Source organism: Malus sylvestris, chromosome 9 (assembly GCF_916048215.2).
Source record: "Malus sylvestris chromosome 9, drMalSylv7.2, whole genome shotgun sequence".
NCBI classification, from domain to species: Eukaryota; Viridiplantae; Streptophyta; class Magnoliopsida; order Rosales; family Rosaceae; genus Malus; species Malus sylvestris.
In genome coordinates this window covers 32,612,088-32,636,784 of record NC_062268.1, presented here as the reverse complement: position 1 = coordinate 32,636,784, position 24,697 = coordinate 32,612,088, and the positions used below count along the sequence as shown (strand labels likewise).

Below are 24,697 nucleotides of genomic sequence, written 5' to 3'. Positions count from 1 at the left end.
TCCTTAAGAAGTTGTAGGACAAAAGGGTCCTGAATAGAGTCATGTACCGCTGGAGCTTTCTTTCGTAAATCTCCATCTCCTCTTGGAAGTATGAAGGTTTGATCAACAGCATGTGATTTTTCCCTGGACTCACCGTACTGACCTCCAAGGTATGTTTATCGGAACATCTCTGAGCCCTCTATACCTTCGTGTTTCTGTAGGACTTGTTGCCCCTTCCCCAAATTGGTAGCCGACCTGGGACATAGGAGGGGACCGAGTCTTTTAGAGACCCTTAGGTCATTGATCTTCGAGCTTACATGAATGGGATTGTCTCAACGTTGCTTTAGGAAATATCGACAGTCGTAAAAAAATGACTTTCGATCCTTCCACTCCTTCTATAAGGAGGTGCCTTCCTCCACTTCTCCTATTTCGGGTCGAAGCAGCTGGGTTGAGAGAAGTCTCATTTTGATCAATGTTTTGATGATTAGCTCGCTCCTCATCAGGGATACCCATGTCGAAAGAAAGTAACCCTCCGTGTTGGGGGGCACCCAGATGATGGTTGATGTCAACAGGGGTAACGAGCTCGTGTGTTTGAGTACGCCTAGTTTCGTGGAGCTTCTCATACTGCTCCTGGAGGACCTCATTCTTCATTGCTATCTTGTTGGTCTGAGCTTCTAGCTCATCGACTTTAGCTTGAAGAGCAACCCTCTTTCCTTCCTTCTTTCATTGCCTCGCACCAAGTGCAAGAGGGGTGTCATTCTGCGTGTTATGGCTTCCTTCGCTCCCCATGTTGGAAAAGGATGCCTGGTCAAAAGAGAGTGTACGAATGGTGGAAACCAACTTAACAAAGCTGAAGAGAGTGGGAATAACTGTCGTTCCCATAAATGGCGCCAAATGTTGATGCACAAAATCAATGAGGACTTTGGTACAACAAAAAGTGTTAAGTTTGTGACCTTCGCTAGATTGCTCCGGTCACTAGTGTGGATAAGTATGTAAATGGATAGAGACAGGGAAGTAAACACAAGATGTACGTAGTTCACCCAGATTAGCTACGTCCACAGAGTAGAGGAGTTCTCATTAATTGTGAAGGGTTTACACAAGTACATAGGTTCAAGCTCTCCTTTAGTGAGTACTAGTGAATGATTTAGTACAAATGACATTAGGAAATATTGTGAGAGAATGATCTTTATTTATAGAAGAGAGTTTCTAGTTTCATTCTGACATTGACACATGTCATGTTGTGATTGGCTTCTGATGTTGACACGTGTCGCGCTATGATTGGTTTCTGATGTCGATACATGTCGCGTTGTGATTGGTCTCCTGGTTTGAGGGAAACTATTCTGGGTCCTTAACGATATAACGTTGACCGGTGCTCAGTAGTTTCGGGATTGGTCAAGTATGGTAAAAACACATAACACTCGAGAGAATTCTCAATTTCCAATAATAAGAACAACTTCTCCTATCCTCACGTATTCCAAGAAAGGTGCAAAATCCAAGTGAGGTCAACATTTGAGGAATTTGTATAAAACTGGCTATACATGATTGGTAGGGGTGGTAGGCCGTGAATCGCCGGAAAAATGAACGGAAAACCTGTCGAAAATTGTTACAGGTGCGGGTCGGGTTGCGGGTCAAGCCAAACTTGGACAATTCCCTCCATCTCATTTTCCCTCATTTCCCTCATTGCTCTATCTTCCCATTGGTCACTCACTCCTCTCTCTCCTCTTTCTGATTGGGTGTCCTGCCCCTCATTTCTCTCATTTATCTCTTCTCCTAACCGTTAGTTTCTTCTTTCATTCAATCTAGGCCACACACGTGGCTTTCCAGATTTTGCCCCAAAAATCTGGAGCTTTCTAGAAGATAATCAATTTACTAAAATACCCCCGACTTTAAATGTTAATATCTCCTTCATTATAACACCAAATCACGTTCTGTTTGCGCCCACACGTTCGTAGCGACGAGTATTATCCAAATACACCAATAAAATGGATCTTACGTGACATGAAAAGGTGGTCAACAAAAGTCAACACTTTGCCTAGAAGGGTATTTTTGTAAATTGACTTATCAAAATTATAAAAATCATATTTTTAAAGGACAGGTCGTTACACATGTGGTTGAATGATCAAGATTACAATGTAGTAAATTGTGTGCTATTTGCATTGTCGCCCGAGAGGGCAATATGTGAGCGCGATTAAGGCGCTAATTGGATGATTTATGTGTATTTCCCGATAAGGGGCAATATGGTAATATTGCACCCTCGAGAATTTGTTAATTTCTTATCGAGACAACAGTGAGTTGTCGATACCGCAGGCTGCAGACTGTAATATCGATAACTTATTTGTTGTGTTCGTTAAGCAAGTAGACAAGTAGGTCATTTTACGTTAGCATCTGTATTTTCTTATTTAATTAGTTAATTATTGTTTGGGCTTAACCCAAAGATACTACACCCTTACCTTCGAGGTATGTAACGCAATGAGTGCGTAGGTGAAAAAATATTCTATGTTTAGTTTCATTTCAGTACAATTACTTTAACTTTACGTTATTATATATATATATATATGTATGTATGTATGTATTCTAACAGGATGTTATATTACATATATATAAATATTTTCGACGTTATGTTTTTATAAAAATAGTATATTATATTATTATGCTGAAGGAGAAGGAAAGTATGAGTTTGTGGGCATGAAGGAGGAATCACTGCACACCGATCGCAACGGAATGACATTCTCTTTTATGCAACTGCTCTAACTTGATTTCTTCCTTATATATACTTTATTCCTACCTTTTTTAGTATATTATGTATAGCAAATGATTTTAAATTTTGGGGACGAACTGTTTTTAAGGTGGGTAGATTGTGACAACCTTTCCCTAATTTCACAATTTTATAAATTTTAAAAGACTGATTTTATGAAAGTTCCCTTAGAGGTAAGGATGTTTGACTTTCGTTGGCCGTCTTTCATGACGTGTGCCACCTACTATTTTTGCGAATTCTTGAAGTACTCAACAATACGAAAGCATGGGCGCAAACGGAAAGCAATTTGGAGTTATAACGAAGGAGTCGTTAACGAATGAAGTCAAGGACAAAATGGTCAATTGATTATTTTCTGGAAGCCTCCAGATTTCTGGAGCAAAGAATTGTTATGCCACGTGTGTGGCTGAGATGGAAAAGATATGAAAGATAAGGAGGGTGCAGACCAATTAGAAGAAGGGGGAAATGAGAGCTATGGAATAGAAGAAATGAGGGAGTGTGAGGACGAATGACAAAAAAAAAAAAGTTGCGAGAGAGAAAGGATGAAGGGAAGGACCAATTAGAAATCAAGAAGGAAAGAAGGGCCAATAAGAGGAGAGGTGGAGTGACCAATCAGAAGGAGAGAGGAAAGGCCGACCCAGCCTTTGACCCGACGCCCTTTGTGGCCTAGTTCTAACCCGGACACCCCGAGTGGTTTTCCAGCAACATCGCGTCTTTTTCCAACGAATCAGGACTCCTCATCACCTGCAAACACCATCGTGCCCCTCCTCCTTCGTTGATCACCCAAAAATTCAACAAGATTAGGCCCGTTTCGTGGTGTACGGTGGTGTCGGCACCGTGGTGTTCTTGGTGGCAATCTGCCAATTTTTGAAGCAAATTCCCTCAATCTCTACGACCATTAGACTCCCCTTAAGCCCAGGAACAAGGCCCAAACAACCTTAAGGGCGGCGGAACATCAGTGACGGTAACTCGAAGCTCACCCTTTCTAGGGTTTCCGGCGAGTTTGAGTGAAATTGGAGCATTTCCTGGCCAAATTGGCCGTAAGTATAAAACTTGCTATACTCATTGATTCAACGATCCGACCATTAGATCGTCACCAAACTTTAATACGTAATAGTACATAATATTTAAGGATATTAGGAATTGACAGATTAGGAATCTGACGCATGGATCTTCCTGGATGGGTTTTCTAAGTTTGTAAACCTAAACGTCGACCGTCACTTAATTTTGGCAATTGGCAGAGATCCGACTGTTCGATCATTTCGAAACTTTAGGATGTTGTTCTAGAAGCTTATAGAAACTCTTGGGAAGTTACCGATCAGAAATTCAAGATGAGGATCTTCTGGATCGAGTTATATAGGGTTGTGGACCCTACCGTCGACCTTTGACCGACGGTTGACTTTTGGTCAATGGGTTACAAATCATCCTAGAACGTCCTTGGGGATGTATTTTATGTAAGTTACGTGTTCTATCAATAAGAATTTTGAGACGTGATTTGATATTTGTTCTAGGTGACGATTATTCGTGACGCCTCGATATTCGTGCTAGGGAATTATAGAGCAGACTTCAGGTGAGTAGGTTTTTTCCTCTTTATAGTGTGTGTATATATATATATATATACACATATGTGTGTGTGTGTGTGTGTGTGTGTGTGTGATTGATAGTTTCCATTTATGCTTTTGAAAAAGAATTTCTTACGTACTCCTGGATTAGACTAAAGTTTATAAGAATTAGCGAAATGACAGAATTTATGAAATATGCTACAACCTACGGGACACACAGGTATGCTTATGATCTTTGATGCCATAATTATATCTATGGCTATGAATGTTAGTATGTTGATTAGAAATATCGAATTACTGTGGCATGTTTATATTTATGTAGTCTGCTTATCATTACTGCACCCCAGTTTTAGTGCTCGCCCAAGGCTAGGGCCAGTCTTTCACGTGTATGTTCACCTCCGCACCGCACCCTCACCTTGGATCCAAGTAGGTGTCAGTCCTATCGTACAGGGGCAACTCCGACTTGTAGGTGATCGCGAATAGCACCAATGTTCACATGATTGTAGCACTAGAATGTATATTATGATTACATCCAGTCTTGTCGTACAGGTTGCATTAGGCAACTCCGACTCATGTGCTAGCATAGATTGATAAGCATCAATTCAGTCGTACATGTCGCATTAGGCGACTCCAACTTATGTGCTAGCATAGATTGTTTGAGCACCTGATTTTACTTATATTAGTTAGCTGTTAAGGATTCGCTGGCTCTCAGTGTTCAGTGTGCAAGTTCTGTGTCTAATATGGCCCAACGCCTATTTGCTCGAACCCGCCAAGTTGAATCCTTGGCGGCTGAAGTGATGAGTCTCAAACAGGAGATTAGAGGGCTCAAGCATGAGAATAAACAGTTGCACCGGCTCGCACATGACTATGCTACAAACATGAAGAGGAAGCTTGACCAGATGAAGGAAACTGATGGTCAGGTTTTACTTGATCATCAGAGATTTGTGGGTTTGTTCCAAAGGCATTTATTGCCTTCGTCTTCTGGGGCTGTACCGCGTAATGAAGCTCCGAATGATCAACCTCTGATGCCTCCTCCTTCTAGGGTTTTGTCCAGTACTGAGGCTCAGCTTCAACATACAAGCTTCAACAAAAGAAAATTCAAAGAACTTAGCGAAGAAGGCTTTGGTGTATTTAACACAATACGTTGAAATGAAGGAAAGCTTATTTATTGATATCCCCGATCAGCTACAAATATGTACATATACATGAGTCAAAATAAACACACAAGACGGAGCCTTCACAAAGGTTGCTTAGGAGAAGTCTCAGCAGTCGGTAGAGCCCCAGAAAGAGAAGGCACCGGAGGGGGATCATTTGGAGCCTCAGTACTGGACAAAACCCTAGAAGGAGGAGGCATCAGAGGTTGATCATTCGGAGCTTCATTACGCGGTACAGCCCCAGAAGACGAAGGCAATAAATGCCTTTGGAACAAACCCACAAATCTCTGATGATCAAGTAAAACCTGACCATCAGTTTCCTTCATCTGGTCAAGCTTCCTCTTCATGTTTGTAGCATAGTCATGTGCGAGCCGGTGCAACTGTTTATTCTCATGCTTGAGCCCTCTAATCTCCTGTTTGAGACTCATCATTTCAGCCGCCAAGGATTCAACTTGGCGGGTTCGAGCAAATAGGCGTTGGGCCATATTAGACACAGAACCTGCACACTGAACACTGAGAGCCAGCGAATCCTTAACAGCTAACTCATCAGACCGTTTGGAAAGTAGTCTGTTATCTTTGGGAGTGAGAAGGTTCCTGGCCACCACCGCAGCGGTCATATCATTCTTCATCACGGAATCCCCAACGGTAAGAGGACCAGTAGGGGAGACGAAGGATGGGCGCCATAGGTTGTCTGGAGAAGGCGGGGCTGCCTCTTCAACAAGGTTCAAGTCAAAACGACGGTCGGAGGGGCCAGACATTTTCAAAGGTGTTGAAGAGAGAAGAGGTCGAACAAATCAAGATCTTAGAAGTGCAAGAATGAAGCTTCTACTGGTGGAGATTCAAGTGTGCTTTGGAACTTAATGTCAGCCTCTATAAAAATCTGCACTCGACGGAGCTTCAGAAATCGAAGAGGCGCCTGCTCAGAAATCGAAGAGGCGTTTGCTTTCTCAAAAGCTGGGCTGCTTAGAGATCACGAGGGTTGATCTCAGAAATCGAAGAGGCATTTGCTTTCTCAAAAGTTGGGCTGCTCAAAGACCACGAAGGCCAATCTCAGAAATCGAAGAGGCGCTCGCTTTCTCAAAAGCTGGGCTCCCTAGAGACCACGAGGGCCGATCTCAGAAATCGAAGAGGCACCTACTTTTCCAGCCTTGTCAGCACCCGTCACACGCACACTCAGCTTTGCAGAAATTATGGGCATTCTGTCGAAGACTTCTGGGGAAGTAGAAAACACATGAATCTTACTGTTCAATCACCCACTTCCCACACGCAACAATAGCTCATGGGTACCACAGATAACTTTGCCAAAGTTCTCTGCCAAAGTTGAGCACGTGAAGCTTACAGCTCCCACTACATCGCTCTGACCAAGAAGGGTAAAAGAATAGCAAAGAAACAGCACTAACAAAGTTTAGACCCATAAATTTTGAAGGTCTAGCTACCATATTATTACCCACAAGGGTAAAGGAACAGTACCACTGCTGGATAATTGGAAAGTCCCTGTGTGTCAACCTCTGTGCTTCGTGGCAAGGTAGACTAGCAAACATGCCCAACCTTTACTCACATTCGAGAAAACACTCCCAATAAGATTGCTTGCTCCAAAATCGAAGAGGCACCGTCCTCCGAATCTCGAGAGCCAGACTCCCAACATGACTACTTTCTTAAAAATCGAAGAGAGGGTAAAGGAACAGTACCATTGCTGGATAATTGGAAAGTCTCTGTGTGTCAACCTTTGTGCTTCGTGGCAAGGTAGACTAGCAAACATGCCCAACCTTTACTCACATTCGAGAAAACACTCCCAACAAGATTGCTTGCTCCAAAATCGAAGAGGCACCGCCCTTCGAATCTCGAGAGCCAGACTCCCAACGTGATTACTTTCTCAAAAATCGAAGAGACACTGCTCCCCGAATCTTCGAGAGCCAGACCCCCAGCATGATTGCTTTCTCAAAAATCGATGAGGCATCGTTCTCCGAATCAATCGAAGAGGCGCTCGCTTTCTCAAAAGCTGGGCTGCTCAGAGACCACGAGGGCCGATCTCAGAAATCGAAGAGGCACCTACTTTTCTAGCCTTGTCAGCACCTGTCACACGCACATTCAGCTTTGCAGAAATTATGGGCATTCTGTCGAAGACTTCTGGTGAAGTAGAAAGCACATGAATCTTACTGTTCAATCACCCACTTCCCACACGCAACAATAGCTCATGGGTACCACAGATAACTTTGCCAAAGTTCTCTGCCAAAGTTGAGCACGTGAAGCTTGCAGCTCCCACTACATCGCTCTGACCAAGAAAGGTAAAAGAATAGCAAAGAAACAGCACTAACAAAGTTTAGACACATAAATGTTGAAGGTCTAGCTACCATATTATTACCCACAAGGGTAAAGGAACAGTACCACTGCTGGATAATTGGAAAGTCCTTGTGTGTCAACCTCTGTGCTTCGTGGCAAGGTAGACTAGCAAACATGCCCAACCTTTACTCACTTTCGAGAAAATACTCCCAACAAGATTGCTTGCTCCAAAATCGAAGAGGCACCGTCCTCCGAATCTCGAGAGCCAGACTCCCAACATGACTACTTTCTCAAAAGCGAAGAGAGGGTAAAGGAACAGTACCATTGCAACTGGCAGCTCCCACTACCGTGCTATGACCAAGCAGGGTAAAGGAATAGCATTACTACTTGTTGTTAGGGAGACTCCTATATATGTCGACCTCCATCCCCAACGGACAGGCAGACCTGCAAAAATGCTCAACCCTTCATCATATCTGAGAGGGCACTCCCAACGAAGCCTTTCGAAATATTCAGCTTTCTTTCCCCCCGATAATACCTCTGCAAACAAGCTATACTAGAGCAAGAATATCTCATATCATCAGGGTTAAAAGCAAGAGTATCTCATATCATGCTTTTTCCCTGTCTTTTCCTTTGGCCTTGTTTTTACCTGCAAGACAAGGAGAAAGAGAGCAATCAGTCAGCACTTGGAATCAAGCTTCCAGCCAGGAACTGACTGCCTGGAACCCCTTACCTGATTACTTACCTGGCATTGCTCTCGAGTACTCATCTTCAACATCTTATGTTTCTAGGGAAGATTCTGCATCTGCTTGAGGAACAGATAGGGCAAGTGCGAAGGATACAAGGAAGCATGTGGAGACAAGCGTAACAGCACACGTGCCGATACACCCATTACTCTGTCAAAAGCAAAAGTATCCCATATCAGTAGGGTGGAACGTACTCTAGATTTGATGGACTTGTTTTGACCCTCAAATTCTTCAGTCGGCCTTATACTCTGGAGGAAACCAGAAAACCCTCCAGCTCAGTTCAAGAATAAGCCTGTGGAAAGTTACTTCTTCAAAAGCAAAAGTATCTCATATCATCTCTTCTCATTTTTCTTCTCTTTATCCTTCATGCTGCTGCAAGATGGGGAGAAGGTGAACAATCAGTCGGAGCTCTGATTGCTTACCTTGTCTGTCACCTCTTTCAGCAGACCCCCTAGCTCGGCGACTTGGGGGACTCCTACTACATGGTTTGTATCGCGCTTGACCAAGCCTGAGACTACAAGTAAGCTTCAAGTGAAATTGATACATTACCTTGTGCATCTCCACCAGTTAAAGATACCACCCCTGGATGGAGGAAGAGTACTTTCAGAGAAGATGCCACATCTACCTATGAGACAGATAAGGCAAGTCAAGACGACACCACACTCCGATACTTAGAAGTTTCGTGATTACGAGATCATTCTCCCACAATATTTCCTAATGTCATTTGTACAAAATCATTCACTTGTACTCACTAAAGGAGAGCTTGAACCTATGTACTTGTGTAAACCCTTCACAATTAATGAGAACTCTTCTATTCTGTGGACGTAGCCAATCTGGGTGAACCACGTACATCTTGTGTTTGCTTTCCTATCTCTATCCATTTATATACTTATCCACACTAATGACCGGAGCAATCTAGCGAAGATCACAAAAAGCGACCGTTTTCGCTACCTAGGATCTATCTTGCAAGAGAACGGAGAATTAGATGGAGATCTCAACCATAGAATACGAGCTGGATGGATGAAGTGTAAGAGTGCATCCGGCGTGTTGTGTGACCGTCGTAGGCCACTGAAGCTCAAGGGAAAATTTTATAGGACGGCAATAAGGCCAGCGATGTTGTATGGCACAGAATGTTGGGCGGTGAAGCATCAACACGTACACAAAATGGGTGTAGCGGAGATGAGGATGCTTCGTGGGATGTGTGGGCACACGAGAAAGGATAAGATTGGGAATGAGGATATCCGAGGTAAAGTAGGAGTAGCCGAAATTGTAGGAAAGATGAGAGAAAATCGGCTCCGATGATTTGGACATGTGCAAAGAAGGCCGACTGACGCTCCGGTTCGAAGATGTGACTACGGGACAGAGGTTCAGGGCCAAAGGGGTAGAGGAAGACCTAGGAAAACTTTGGAAGAGACTCTAAGAAAAGACTTAGAGTACTTGGATCTAACGGAGGACATGACACAAAACCGAGCGCAATGGCGTTCTAGGATTCATATAGCCGACCCCACTTAGTGGGAAAAGGCTTTGTTGTTGTTGTTGTTGTTGTTGTACTGTTGAGATTTTGTGATTTTGGATATCATGCCCTTAGTTACGAGATAGTGTCATAATGAATTCTTGAGATTTTGCAGGCTACGGTAAGTATTTTTATACTATACGTAGTATGTATATTTTGGAAACTATACTTGTTTTACTACGAGGGGTTATAACGCTTTCAAAAATGTTTTTATAAAACTTTATTTTTAGACCCACTCACCCTTATTTTTTGCCCCTCTAGGTTTTAATAGCTGAGCTTTCTTATTAACGAGGATTTGTGGCAAATCTTGGTATTGGAGATTACCTTCGATGGTATGATTCTCAATCCACTCTACTGTACTTTACTTATGCTCTGACATCAAGTGTGAAATGGGTTCATTCCCGCTCACAACGCACTCTTACATTTACGCACTTTTAGGTTTAAATTTATTCACATTTTCCACATCACTACACTTTGTGGCTTCGTCACCTTCCAGGTGTCGGCCAGCACAGCTCGATTCGGAGTTCTAGTGGACATTCCGAGTTGGGGTGTGTCAGTACCCATGTAACTATTGATATTTTTTAAGAAATAACTATTAATATATTTAAAACATATAATATATACATATAATCAACATGGGTACGTTCACAAAAAGAATATGGGTACATATTAAAATTCAAAATTATGGGTAATAATTAAAACTAAAAAGAATATTGGTACAAATTACAAATAGAAACATATGGAAAAAATAATACAAAAAGATATATATGGAAATGATTAATAAGTTTTTCATTTTTTAAATTGACAAATGATGACTTGTAAATAATTTTAATATTAAAAAATTAACATGAAAATTAGTCAAGGAACCTTGATAAAAAAATAAAAAAATAAAGTTTCAATTAATGAGAAAGAAAAATGAGAGATGGAACCTAAGTTATCTTTATTTTATTCTCCGTAGCTTATAGCTTAATTAATTCCAACTCACGCAGATAGACAGCTAATTGGTTTTTTGTCTAGGTAGACAAACTACATGATAAGAACAAATTTTTTATTTTATTTTAAAGAAATAGTTATTATTGTGGTCCATGAGAAACATGTACACTTGCAATTAAAACAATTGAATTAATCTTCATTTAAGTAGATTAACAAGGATATTTTTTTTGTCAAACTTACGAAGGATACGTTTTTATGCATTTATTTAGGTTGCAAGAGGGTGTAGTATTAGTATAACTAGTTGATTACTGTCAGGTTGAATGTTTCATATAGTAGGATTCTCTCTCATCTTATTATTGTTCTCTTTCATTCCCTTCTCTCACATTTTTTTTTTCTTTTCTTTTTATCTATATAAAAAAATTCAAAACAAAATACAAATATGATGTAATCGTAACTATTTAAATAGAAAGAGATATAAGAGGAGAGAGATATAAGAGGGAGAGAATTCTGCTCCTTGTTTCATAGTCAATCAAATGACATTGGGTTTAATAAAGTCAATGACATACGACAAGTTGAATGTCCGCTTCGTATAAAGTCAATGATATACGCCAGGTTGAATGTACACTTGGAAGCTTACCTTAACAACGACCTTGAACTTACTTCACGGGTTTACTTTGACTAGGTCTTCGGATAACTCTTTATTTTCTTAATTTGAGAGAGAGAGCTGCAGAATCCTTCTAGATATTTTACGACGTGTGCTTACATATAGTCCAGAGAAAGATGAACTGACTGAGGACTGGTTTGGTACTGAGGTGATTTTGAAAAAAAAGCTGATATCAAAAAAAGCTTTTTTTGTGTTTGGTAAACATTCAATTTCAGTTTTTTTTTCACAGTTTTGGGTGAAAAAAAGTCAAAAACAAGAAGCTGCAAAACCCAGCTTTGAAAAACCTGCTTTTTTTCACATCTATTTTACATGAAAGTTTACCAAACACTATAATACTGCTTTTTTTTTTTTCAAAAGCATTTTTACAAAAAAGTTTACCAAACACTCTACAACTTTATTTCACAGTCGTTTATTCTCACAGCACAGCAGAAGCAGCTTTTTTTCAAAGCACACTAATACCAAACCAGCCCTGAGTCAGGTGATATTATTTCTTTTTTAAGAAAGATGAACTAACTGAGCGCCCAGTGATATTATTTATCTTTTTTAAGAAAGATGAACTAACTGAGCCCAGTGATATTATTTCTTTTTTAAGATGTTAGAGGGATACATGAAAAATAAAATAAAAAATTGCTAATTTTATTCAAATTAGGACCCTAAACTATCTTTCTAGTAAAATAATTATCTAAATTCATTAAAAACTGCTAATTTCATATTTACTATAAACTCATGAAAATAACAAATTTACCGTAAAAAGTGTATGCATCACATTAACTTAAATTGACGGAAAACTGAATAAAATAGGTTCAAATTTAACATTAGGAATGTAATTGGAAGATTTTAATTAGTTTTTCATAAAAATAGTTTAGATGCCTAATTTTTACTCAGACAATAATTAAAGGACTAAATTGAAACATTACTTAAATAAATTAGTACTAATTACAGTCTCCGATCCTAGTGTGAATTACAGTCTCAAATAAATTAGTACACAAAAAAATTAATACTAATTGGGAGTATACGTATGAAGCAGTAGATGTTATATTCATCCAGGAAAAAAAAAAAAAGTGTTTGGCACGTCATACGGTTGGATCCATATGTCATTGTAACTCGTAGCATACGATTTTAACTTTCACGACATACAATCATTTGTAGTCATTGCAAGTAAAGACATTTGAAAATACAGCTCATTGGACGAATAAAGACAAAGAAATAAATTAATAGAAATATGCTGTATATTCAGAAATCAAACATGACCTTCGAGGCTTAGAATTATATAAGAAACATACATCTTTTTCATTATAATTAGGTGTGACTTTGAGATTGTGAATACTTAAGAAAACATGGGGTTAACATTAACATTCTTTAAAGCATGTGGCAATATCTAATAAACTTTTTTAGATATTGAGCTAGCGCAATGAATAATAATAATACATTTTCGTTTAAGAAAATGATAATAATAATGATGTCCGTTCTTTTGTTTTATACATATGAATGACAAAAAAGATTTATAAATTGATAATTTTTTTTGCATATTTGATCTTTAAATGATAATAAAGAGAATGAACATTTCTGATTATGATTTTTGAATAACAAAAGTTTGTCAATCATAAGTGGAGGACAAACACTTTTCATATTTACACAAAAGTAAATACCATAATGTAAGTACATATTAGCCATAGTAAAAAGAAATACATGGATTTTTTAATTGACCACCAATTGATTTCAAGCATAACATATGCTTTGGGTAAACAACCGGTTATTAAAGCTCTATCTATCATTTCAAATTTCAGTAATTATTCAATATGTACAGTACTTCTATGTGAACTTTCATTTTGATAAACAATAAGTTGACAAACAACCGGCAATCTGCTCTTGGTTTCAAACTCAACGGTGGTAACTAAACACAATAATTGTGCTTGTTGCAGGATTTAACCCAACAGCTTACGGCATCCCTATCAAAAGAGAGTTGACATTCAGTGAGAGTCCACATATATAACAAACTGAATGAATCCTCAATTGCATGCTTGCCAGACTGGCTGGTAATTAACTCCTTAAACACGGCATTGATTTATTTGTAAATACTTGCGCAAGCATTCTAGAAACTCAAACCCTAAACCATGAGAGAGAAATTTAAATATGATATATATGTGATTTATAGTCCATTGTTTTTGACATAGCGGGTTATGGTGTCGACGTTAAAAGGAACTGGTCATATGAAAGACAATTATGTGTTTATGTTCCTCCTTTTAAAATGTCATCTTTGAAAGTCAGAGGTCTAGTGGTATTCGACAATTATGTATTTATGTTTGTTCTTTTAAAATGGGGTGTGATATTCACACATTCCATTTTACTTCACACACCGTTTTAATTTTCGGCCGTCGGATCAAATGAATTGAAGAAGATCAACGAACAAAAATTATCAAGGGGTGAGTGCGAAGTAAAATGGGGTGTGTGGATAGCATGTCATCTTTGGAAGTGAGAGGTCTAGTGGTATTCCTCTTCACTTGTAAGTGAGAGGCTTTATATATGATTTTTGCCAAAAGCGAAGTTAAACCACATTATTGCTAGATCATTGTGTGGTTAAGTCCACCCACTCTTCTTTAATGTAGATAATATCATTTGTTAAAAAATGTCATTTTTGATGCTAGACAATGGCAAAACGTTACGATACATGTCGATAGTATACTAAAGGAAACCTTTTGTTTGTATATCATTCAACTCTATTAGTTATCTAATTACTTTATACGATTTTAGTAATATATATATATATATAAGTGTTATTGTCATTCCAAAAATCTCATTATACACTCCTCACAAGTGTATTTTTCTTTCTAAATATAAAAAGTTTGGAGTGTAGAATGAGAATTTTGAAGTGCTAATTACTATATATATATAAGATTCTTCATTTTTACCGTGATTATTATCTTATTCAACACACATTTGAGTGTATAAGCTTCATCAAATATTAATATTATTACCTTATCCTAACCCTTGTAAAAATAAACAATTATTATTTTTAAAGTAAACTTTGTGTTCAAGCCTTATTTATGCACAGCTAGCTAGATTGGCTAATCAAGTTTACAAAGCTAGAATAAATCTAACCATGGCTAGTTATATTTAATTAGAAACAAAAGCTGCTAAATTATTTCATTCAAGTCCAATTTACCTAGCTAATACTTTCCCTGAGTGCTCAAGTAGTTAGTAACTCTTGTATAAAAATAAAAAAATAAAAAAGTAGCTAGTAACTGTTCGACCATAAAAAAAAGTAGCTAGTAACTGAAAGCTAAATTACGTTCAAGGAAACGACCAAAAAGTCAACACGAATAAACGAAACGAGAAGGGGGGGATTTGGTTGGGTGGCTAGAGATTTTGCAGGGATCTTCAAAGGAGCTGGAGGAGTGGGGAATATTTGCTGCGAATCAAGCTTTATGGCGGAAGCAGAAGCGGTGCGAGCAGCTTTGGTGGCGTGTGTAGAAAGAGGGTTTGGGTTTGTCCAAATTGAAACCGATTCAAAGGTCTTGGTGGACATGCTCACATGTGTTAGTCTACCGGAGGCTGCAATGGAAGGTGTTCTTTGGGACATTCATCATCTTAAGCTACAATTATGTTCAGTTAAGTTTCTTTTCACACCTTGTTCTTGTAACGGGGCTGCGCACTTGGTGACAACTCATGTTACAAGGGTGGGGGGATGTCATATGTGGGATTATTTTGAACCGGAGTGGTTATTCAACGCTCTAGCTTTTGATGTAAACATTTCAATTCGTATTTAATAATATTCTACTCTTTGAAAAAAAAAAATTTACTAAAATTCATCGTTAATTTGAAATTCACGTGAAAATAATAAAAACTCTAAAATTTTATTGATAATATTGAATAATGAACTGAACCATACATAAGGCGACATCAATTAAAAAACACAAAATCCTAATTCGTTTGAAAAACTAGAAGTTCTAGAATAATGACACTATTGTTCACCAAGAAACAATTCTAGGCCAAAAGAAACAGATTTACTGATTAGATAGTAATGAGTGTTTTCTATTCTGATCACCTATTACAGAAGAAGTTCTTGGCTGAGGGTGCCTTATTAGTGGCTGCTTTTAATCCGGGTCTCTGCGTACTATGTTAATTTGTTGTTTGTTTAATGTTTTTTTTTTTTTTTGTGACCACTTGGTATTATGGTTTTGTGATCTTCGTCTTTACTTAGTGAGAAATTTTACATTCAAATTTAGTAGATGTAGAATTCGAAATCAATTTATACTCACACCCTTTAGTATAAATATATTGTTGAATAAAAAATATATTCTTTGCGCCGTTGGAATTGATTCTTTAAATAAATATTAATGCTAGGGAGACGGGAGACCATTCATATTACATTTAATTTGACAAGTAATGCATACAACCAATATCTAATTAGATCAATTCATTAATTAATGTGATGTGTACATTAATATAATACATAAATGTGGTATCTCTTAGCAATCTTCTAATAAAAATTAGAATTCGAAATATACATGTTTAAACTGAAGAAAATTAATGTTTGACTATAGAATAATTTGACAACATAAAAAATAGCTTAACTTCATATAAGTAAATGAAAAATTCGTTAAGTTTCCAATATGAAACAACACTCCACATCCTTTAAACAACAGTATGAAAAAGAAATATGGAGATAGGCAATAAGTTTGGTTTCTTTATACTTGTTACTCTCTTCAACATAGGAATTAAGGAAAAAGGAAGTTTAGTGTGATTGTTTGGACCAGCGTATTAGGCAACATACAGGTTTAATTATGTGGCCTACACGAATACAAGGATGTAGTGCCTCACTAAGTGTGCACGTACGACATGCCCCCAACTAAGGTTTAGGACAGGTGGTAGAGACTAGCTATAGTCTTTGTTTCGTGCCTGGTGGATTGTTTTAATAATAATTTTATTTAATTACTGCATCTTAAATTATTTTTTTATGTAGAAAATTTAGGCGGTATGAAGGACATAAACCTTAGCATGGGGAGAATATAAACCTTATTCCGTATAATGCAAGAAAAAAGAGAAAAATAACATGAAAAGAAGAGAGATATAAACATTACCCCTCTAAAAGCAAAAAAAAAAGGGCAAGAAAAAGAGGGAGCATGAAACCTAATGACACACACCCCGACCCGGAATGTCCACTAGGACTACAAATCGAGCTGTGCTGGCCGACACCTGGAAGGTGACGAAGCCATAAAGTTGATTACGTGGAAAAAGAATAAATTAAAACCTAAAGGTGCCTAAATACAAGAGTGCACTGTGAGCGAAAATGAACTCATTTCACATGTGACGTCAGAGTATAAGTAAAGTACAGTAGAGTAGATTGAAAATCATATCATCGAAGGTAATCTCCAATACCAAGATTTGCCACGAATCCTCGTCCCTAAGAAAGCTCTTCAACTAGACCTGGAGGAATAAAACAAGAGTGAGTGGCCAAAAAATAAAACTTTAGTAAAAACCTTCTAAACGATATAATCCCTCACCGTAATGCCCGTTAGCTTCCAGAAAATCATACTACGGATAAACGCGAGATCAAAAGTATACTAACATTGAATCCAAAAGTATACCACATCACAGTATTTCATTAGCAATAAAAACAATCAAATGATTAATAACTCATACTAGCACACAAGTCGGAGTCACCTATGGTGACCTGTACAACTTCCCATATTTCATCACATATGCTAGCTCATCACATATTTCATCACATATGCTATCACATATTTCATCACATATTTCATCACATATGCTAGCTCATCACATATCTTATCACATATGCTAACTCATCACATATGCTAGCTCATCACATATTTCATCACATCAGTCGGAGTCACCTCTAGTGACCTGTACGACTTATCCATAGCTCAATAAGTATACCTGCACACGAGTCGGAACCACCTAAAGTGGTTTGTACGACAGGACTGGGTGTAAATAAATACGCTCAAGTGCTACGATCACGTGAAGACTGTGTGAACAATCGCGGGTCACCTACGAGTCGGAACTACCTATAGTGGTTTGTACGACGGGACTGTGCACCTACCTTGAATCTAAGGTGAGCATAAGGTGCAGGAGGTGAACATCACGTGAAGGACTATGTCCTGGCCACAGGCAGAAGCACTAACACCGGGGTGCAGGTTTATGAGCTCTCAATACATCTCAACATAACATGTACAACCCATGGGCAACTCGTACAACAGTGTCGGAGTTGCTTAAAACATGCATGTAGTCATGCCATAACTCCATTATTTCAACTAATACCATGAACTTACCTGAACTTACCTGGTTATCCTGCATTCACCTTGCACTTCAAAGTGTTCATAATAATTGTGCTCAATAATATACTCATGGACATGCCTTGATGCAATTCAAAACTTAACCATATCGTAGTGCTGCCAAATATATATATATATATACACACACACACACACATTTTCGAACAATGACCCTCACCTTGCACAATTTCCCAAACAAGGCTATTGTTTCAATTCTTTAATCTCATTTATGTTATGGATGCATCTAACGTTTCGTTAGACTGCCTACGTACCCTAAATAAGGATTAAGCCATTCGTAGTACGCAATAATTACTGCAAAGCATTCACTGTAATCATAAGCAATAATCAATTTATAAATGTTTATGGAATTATCAATCATATATGTGTGTGTGTGTGTATATATATATATAAGACCCACTCACCTGAGATCCACGCTACGACTCCCTAGCAAGCATATCAAGACATCACGAACCATTGTCGCCTATGACCAATTATCAAATCATATCTTAGAGTTCTGACCGATAAAAATACATAATTTACATAAAACAAAACCCTAAGATTTGATCCGGAACATCCGCGTTACGGATTTCCAATCCGTTACTTCTAAAGATGCACATTAAGCTTCTAGAACAACATCCTAAAATTTCATTACGATCCAACGGTCGGATCTCCGCCAATTGCCAAAAACCAAGTGGTGGTCAACATTTTATTTTATGAACTTACAAATCCAATTCGGGAAGATCTGTGTGTTGGATTCCCAATCTGTAAGTTTCTATGTTCCTTAAATATTATGTACTATAATGTAGTAAAGTTTGGTGACGATCCAACGGTCGAATCGTCGATTCACATCTTTACCAAGTAACGTATCTTAATGAATTTAGGTCCAGACTATCAACCTACGATATACAATCACCAAAACTGAATTCAAGATATCTAATTTAGCCTAAGAATAACATCGAAGGTCCCCTGGCCACGCGCCGCTGTGGGTGGTGGTCGGCCTCCCCGACTCGTCGGAAAATCCAACTATTTCAAAAAATTATCGAAATTTATAGGAATGAAGATCTCAATGAGTAAAGTAAACTTTATACATGTGACCAAGTCCAATTTGACCTGGAAGAGCCTCAATTTTGCTAAAAACCGGTCGGAAACCCAACAAATGTGTGTTCTTGATTCGTCCCCAATTCGACTCCGACGCTCCAACCAATGATTGGGCCTTGTTCTAGGCCTCAAGGGAAGCCTAATGGGGGTGGAGATCGACTGTAATTCATTAAAAAATAATGGATTTCCACCATAGAAGCTTTTAGGTATCCTGCCGCAAAACACCATAGTTTGGTCCAATTTTCGTCCAATCTTGAATGAATGATGAAGGAGAAGGAGTGTGAGGGTGATTACAGGTGGTATTTGGGTGAAATTGGCCTAAAAATTGGCTAGGAACCACCGGAATCCAATCGGGTCAAACAGACTAGGTGTGCAGGTCGACAGGATCCGATGTGATCACACCCCTCTCCCTTCTCTCCCTTCTCCTCCTTCTATTGTTTCTGATTGGATCTCCTCCTTCCTCTCTCTTCTCCCCATTCGGCCACTCTCTCCTTTCTCCCCTGTTCCCTCTTCTTCTCCCCCGTTTTCATTCTTTTCTGTTTTTCCCACCTTTTTTCCCCACACACACACCAATAGTCTTTAGTTCAATGAATAATAACAATAAAAAAATAGTGTAAAATAACTAAAATAGTATTTCATTCCAAATACTTTTGAGTTCGTAACTCAATAAAACTTTAATAGTAACTCCAAAATCACTTCTACATGTGCCTACGTATCCGTAAGATCAAGCTCTATCCAAATATGTCAAGAAACATGACAAAATATACGAGAATCACATACTTCCTCGAAAAATCACGCTTTGCCCGTAAGGCGTTTCCGTAATTTCACACATTAAAATTTTAAAAACCATAATTATTAGGGACGGGCTGTCACACCTAACCCCTCTTCCTTCTCTCTCTTCATAGTTTAAATAAATTTAGTGTAGATTATTTTATTTTTCATCAGGAAACTTATCTGAAAAAATATTCAATTTAAAACCTAATTAATCTAAATTGTGAGAGAGTAAACTTAGTTAAGAGTAGAGGGAGAACTAACTACTCTAGTCATCATGATTAATCACAAATATACCAAGCTCAGAATAAAAAGAAGGGTGTTTTAACAAAACACTCCCAATATTGTTCACTTTTAACAAAAAATCACATTTTTACCTTTAACTGGCACTATTCATTATACCTTTAAAAAGGGCTTTTCGTTAAAAGAGAAGTTTTTTTGAACTTTTCGTTAGTTTTCCTGAAAAAGAATTGAGGCAACTTAAATATAATATGATCTCAGCAAAAGGAAAAAAGAACTTAAATAATTAACATGATAACTAAAATAAAACATGATAATGGAATGTAACAAAACGGGACCTCGAAAAGGTTCATGAATCCTTCAGAACAAAGAATAAGAAAACATGATTGGAAAGAAGAAACCGGCCAGCCTACATCAGATTGAAATAAAAATCTAAATGCTTCCATTACACACAAAGTATTAAATTTAATTTATTTCATTTCACTTCCTAAAAGAGTAAAAATGCTATAAATACGTGCTTTCTTTTCTCTGTTCTTTATTTATTTTGTACTCTTCAGAAAGTAATTAACACGCAAATTACAATATATAATCCAAGTGGAAAAATTTTAGTTCTTTTTTTTTTTTCTTTTCACAAGAGCCCATATGCCCAAGATTCTTGACCCCAGCTGCTGAAGTCATCATCCCACAAGCCCATGCTGTCATTGTTACTGTTGTTATTGCTGTAATCACTGTCAGGCCACTCAAAATCTGGGAGATGCAATTCTTCAAGAAAATTTGATAATGAATTTGAACAAGAAGATGAAGAGGTTGATGAAGAAGGAGGAACACCAGGAACTAAAATCTCATGGGGCTCAATTAGTGGAACTTCATCTATGCAGAATCCATCAATCAAGAACTCCATTTTATCCAATCCATCACCTCCCATGTTTTTGGAATCTTCCTCTTTGGCTTGAGTAGGGGCATTTTGGTCAATTTCAAATTTGTCATTGGCTGCACAAGATTGTTCTTCTCCTCCTTGCTTTTGACTTTGTGATTGTTGGCTTTGGTCATTGACATTAACAATTGGTTTGTGGGTGAGAGGATCAATCCCCATTTTTCTCAACTTCTTCTTGATGTGGGTGTTCCAATGATTTTTTATCTCATTATCTGTTCTTCCAGGGAGATGAGAGACAATCTTAGACCACCTGCCAAAATATTAAGAAACACATTAATTTAATTTTGATGATACATGACGTTCTAACATCTAACATACAAAGAGAGAGAGTTGAACTTAATTGCAATGAGAACGAACACTAATTTGACCAAATAACGCAACTCACATATACACTTAAAAGAAAAAAAATATATGATTTGGGCAGACAATAAAATAAAGAAGAGAAAAAAGAAAACAAATTAAATAATTGTTTTAAAGTGTTTTTTTTTTTCATAGGAGGATTGACTTTATGGCCACAAGAAAGCTCCAAGTAAACGTCCTTCAAAAATTAAAAATAGGAGAATATACAGAAGGACAAGACTGCATATTCAGTACAGTTTTTTTTTTCTTGTTTTTTTTTCAATGGAGCATATTCAGCACAGTTGAATTCAATGGATACTTATAACATGCATTTCTCTTATTTATCTCAAGTTAAAAGATAAAAAGTTTAAATAAAAAAAAACAAAAACAAAAACAAGGGAATATATGTTGGGTGTCAAAACTCAGAAGTCCATTTCCCAGAAATTGTGCAAAATTTGGTATTCTACTTGCATGGTCTTATATTATTAATATTTTACTAGAAATTACTGGGAGCGTTTGGTACGCAGACGGGACGGGACGGGACGGGACGGAACGGGACGGAACGGGACGGAACGAAGGTGTGATTTTTGAAAAAGACATGGGGTATATTTGTCTTAAAATGGTAAAACATTGTGTTCCACAGACGTGGAACAAACCCGTTCCAGGGGGGAGGTGGAACGCAAAAACACCCAAAATCTGTCCCGTGGAACAGCCCGTTCCACCCATTTTTGGCGCACCAAACGCGGGACGGAACGCCTCGTCCCGTTCCGTCCCGTCCCGTCCCACGTACCAAACGCACCCACAAAGAACACAATCTGTTATTAACTTTAGCAGTGGCAGAGCTCAATAACTCTTGAAAGTTGCTTTTGGATAAAGCACTTCCTGAAATGAATAATCACAAACCTGTTGCCAAGTTCAGCATGAAGATCAATGACCATTTTCTCTTCATATTCTGATAAAAGACCTCTCTTCAAGTCTGGCCTCAGATAGTTGGTCCATCTCAACCTGCAACTTTTTCCACACCTTAATAATCCTGCAATTCAGACCAACCCACCGCAACTATAATCAGTGAATTGTTCACTATTTTTTTCTTCACTTTTTCATTTAAATGTCAAATTAATTCGGGGAATCATGAATTTTAGTTTGGTGGTTTATCAAGCTCACTTCCTCCCCAGATTAAAAAATAAAGCACAAAACCGAAAGCAAAAAAGTTTTGAGCCACCATTTTCTTAAGAAGAATGAAAAATAACAAACAAAGATGAAGAGGTGAAACAATGAATTAAAACAAACCCCATTTGTGAAAGCAAAAGAGAAACTGGTTAATTTTTTCAAATTTAAAAGATTAACAAAAAACAAATGTTCTCCCACCCATCTCCTGAAGGAAAGAAACAGAGTGAATAAAAGAGCATTCAAATTTGCAGAAGCTCTCTCTCTCTCTCTCTCTCTCTCTAGAATGGCTATGGAGTGAGAAAAATGAAGTATATAGGTGAAATGATATGAGACCTGCAAGCTTAGGAACAGCTCTCCAGCAGCATTGGCCATTGGCGAGGATGAAGTTAATGAGCTTCGTGTCCTCTTCAGCTGTCCATGGTCCCTTCTTCAACCCAACTTTGTCACAGCAAGGTTTCCTTCCCATTGATTAATCCTCACCAAAATCAAACTCACCCACAAAGCTATAATATTAGTAGCTAGCTCAATCAGCTATAGTAGTCCAAGTCTTCAACTTGGCTAGCTAAAGGCCTCAATAAACTAGTTGTGAGATAAGAGATGCAGATAAGAAGGTTAGACTCGTACCAGTACCCAGCTATATATACACATATCTCATAAAATATTATATAATAATAATTCAAATTACCCCCAAGGCCAAGACTACTTCCCTTCTATGGACTTTTTTGCTTGGCTTAGCTGGTTGATGTACGTATTTTATTTGTTTTACCCTCTTTCAACTTATTCAACATTGTAGTTCATTGCAAGCAAAGTGCAAATCAAATAGTTAAAAGCGTTTACACTAATGCTGCAACTATGTGTTCATAATATTAAATTAGGAATTGTAGAACGAAATAGAGATAAAGTTTTGTTACTGCATTCACTCAATTCATTTTAAAAAGCACCAAACTAACATCAACACTGACCCAAAAGCTGGTACAAATTCAGCTATTATATGTGAACTCTGTATGTATTAAAGAGTGTATCAATAAGTCTTTTAGCTTAACGTGCACTAAATAACATTTACCCTTTCAATTTTGCTCCCATCATGTTATTTTGATTCCCCATTTTATCTTTGGTAAAAACTAAAAGAGAGTTTTTGTTCCCATTTTGTGTATACACGTGTTGACATGTAACGCGTACATACACGTGCGGGCATCCTAATCAGAAAGCTCCACCTCATCAACTTCCATTGCTTGCGTTTGAATCGTGATACACTCCATTAGTCCATTCCCTTACACACCGTTGAACACAAAACGACACTGCCACAATTCTTGAAGTTGAAAATATGGAACCCTAATAATAAAGAATACTATTTGGGTATTCATTAGTGAGTTCTTACTTTTCGATTTTGTCTAATGAGATTTTAGCACATATTTTATTGTTTTAAAATATAATGGACATGCTATTAATTTTTCTCGAGTTTTAAAAAATAAAAAACATGTGACATTTTTTTATTGAGCTAAATCAGAAAACGAGTAAATATTCATTAGTGAGTATCTAAATATTGTACAATAATAAATGCTTTTTGTATTTGTCATCATAATTTTTACATTTACACTACCACAAGAAACAATACTATCGGTATGATGATTCATTAATAGTCGTATGTATCAAGCAAAAATAATAAACATGGAAAAATAATTTAATATAATATAAATATATAAAACTATGAATTAAAAAAAAATACGAGAAACCTGTACAAAAATTTGTTTTGGGGTCACTAGTAACTTCTCATTTTGATATTTTTATGATCATGTAATGTTGCATGATATCAGAACTATATATGTTGTCTGTCACCCTATAAAGATCATCATAATAAAAAATTATCCAAATAAAAAAACATAAGAAGGTCCAAATCAGAAATGAGAAAGTACAATAAAAAGGTCTAAATGGGGAGGTTTTTAGGATGGTTGCTTCTATTAACATCCCATGATCTTATAAATACACCCCAAGTTCAAAATTATTTTCTAAAATTCCAATTTTAGCCCTTTTATTTGTTGAAGACACCCCCACCTTTTTACAATAGTTAACAAATGAAAACCTTCCAACACCCTATCTCAACCACTCACCTGCCGCCACCTTCTTCGTCAGTGTCGTCGACCAATGATAGCCACCTCCTTCCCGCCATTCTCTCTCTCTAGAATTCTCACTTCTGCTAATATTCTGCAAGACATGGAATACCATAAAATTGAAAATTTTAATGCCGAAATCAACCTAATCAGGGATACCTACA

The 24,697-nt window shown here is 37.6% G+C and overlaps 1 protein-coding gene and 1 long non-coding RNA gene across 2 annotated transcripts; one reads left to right on the top strand and one right to left on the bottom strand.

The window, feature by feature from the left end:
* Positions 1-6,808: 6,808 nt before the first annotated feature.
* Positions 6,809-9,315, top strand: LOC126634513 (uncharacterized). The gene is made up of 2 exons (XR_007627366.1): positions 6,809-6,873; positions 7,789-9,315. It is a non-coding gene; the product is annotated as an uncharacterized LOC126634513 (long non-coding RNA).
* A 10,991-nt stretch (positions 9,316-20,306) lies between these two features.
* Positions 20,307-23,044, bottom strand: LOC126634498 (transcription factor MYB20-like). The gene is made up of 3 exons (XM_050305024.1): positions 22,759-23,044; positions 22,159-22,288; positions 20,307-21,166 (listed from the first exon to the last, which is right to left on the bottom strand). The coding sequence occupies exons 1-3, from the start codon at positions 22,889-22,891 to the stop codon at positions 20,611-20,613; spliced, it is 819 nt and encodes a 272-aa protein (XP_050160981.1). The 5' UTR covers positions 22,892-23,044; the 3' UTR covers positions 20,307-20,610.
* Positions 23,045-24,697: the final 1,653 nt, after the last annotated feature.

Bases quoted from the DNA above. Each gene is read 5' to 3' on its own strand.
- LOC126634498 (XM_050305024.1), bottom strand. From the start codon at position 22,891: ATGGGAAGGAAACCTTGCTGTGACAAAGTTGGGTTGAAGAAGGGACCA. The intron at 22,289-22,758 runs GTCTCATATCAT...TCTGAATTGCAG, and splicing joins AGCTGTTCCTAAGCTTGCAG to GATTATTAAGGTGTGGAAAA. The intron at 21,167-22,158 runs GTTTGTGATTAT...ATATTTTGGCAG, and splicing joins CATGCTGAACTTGGCAACAG to GTGGTCTAAGATTGTCTCTC.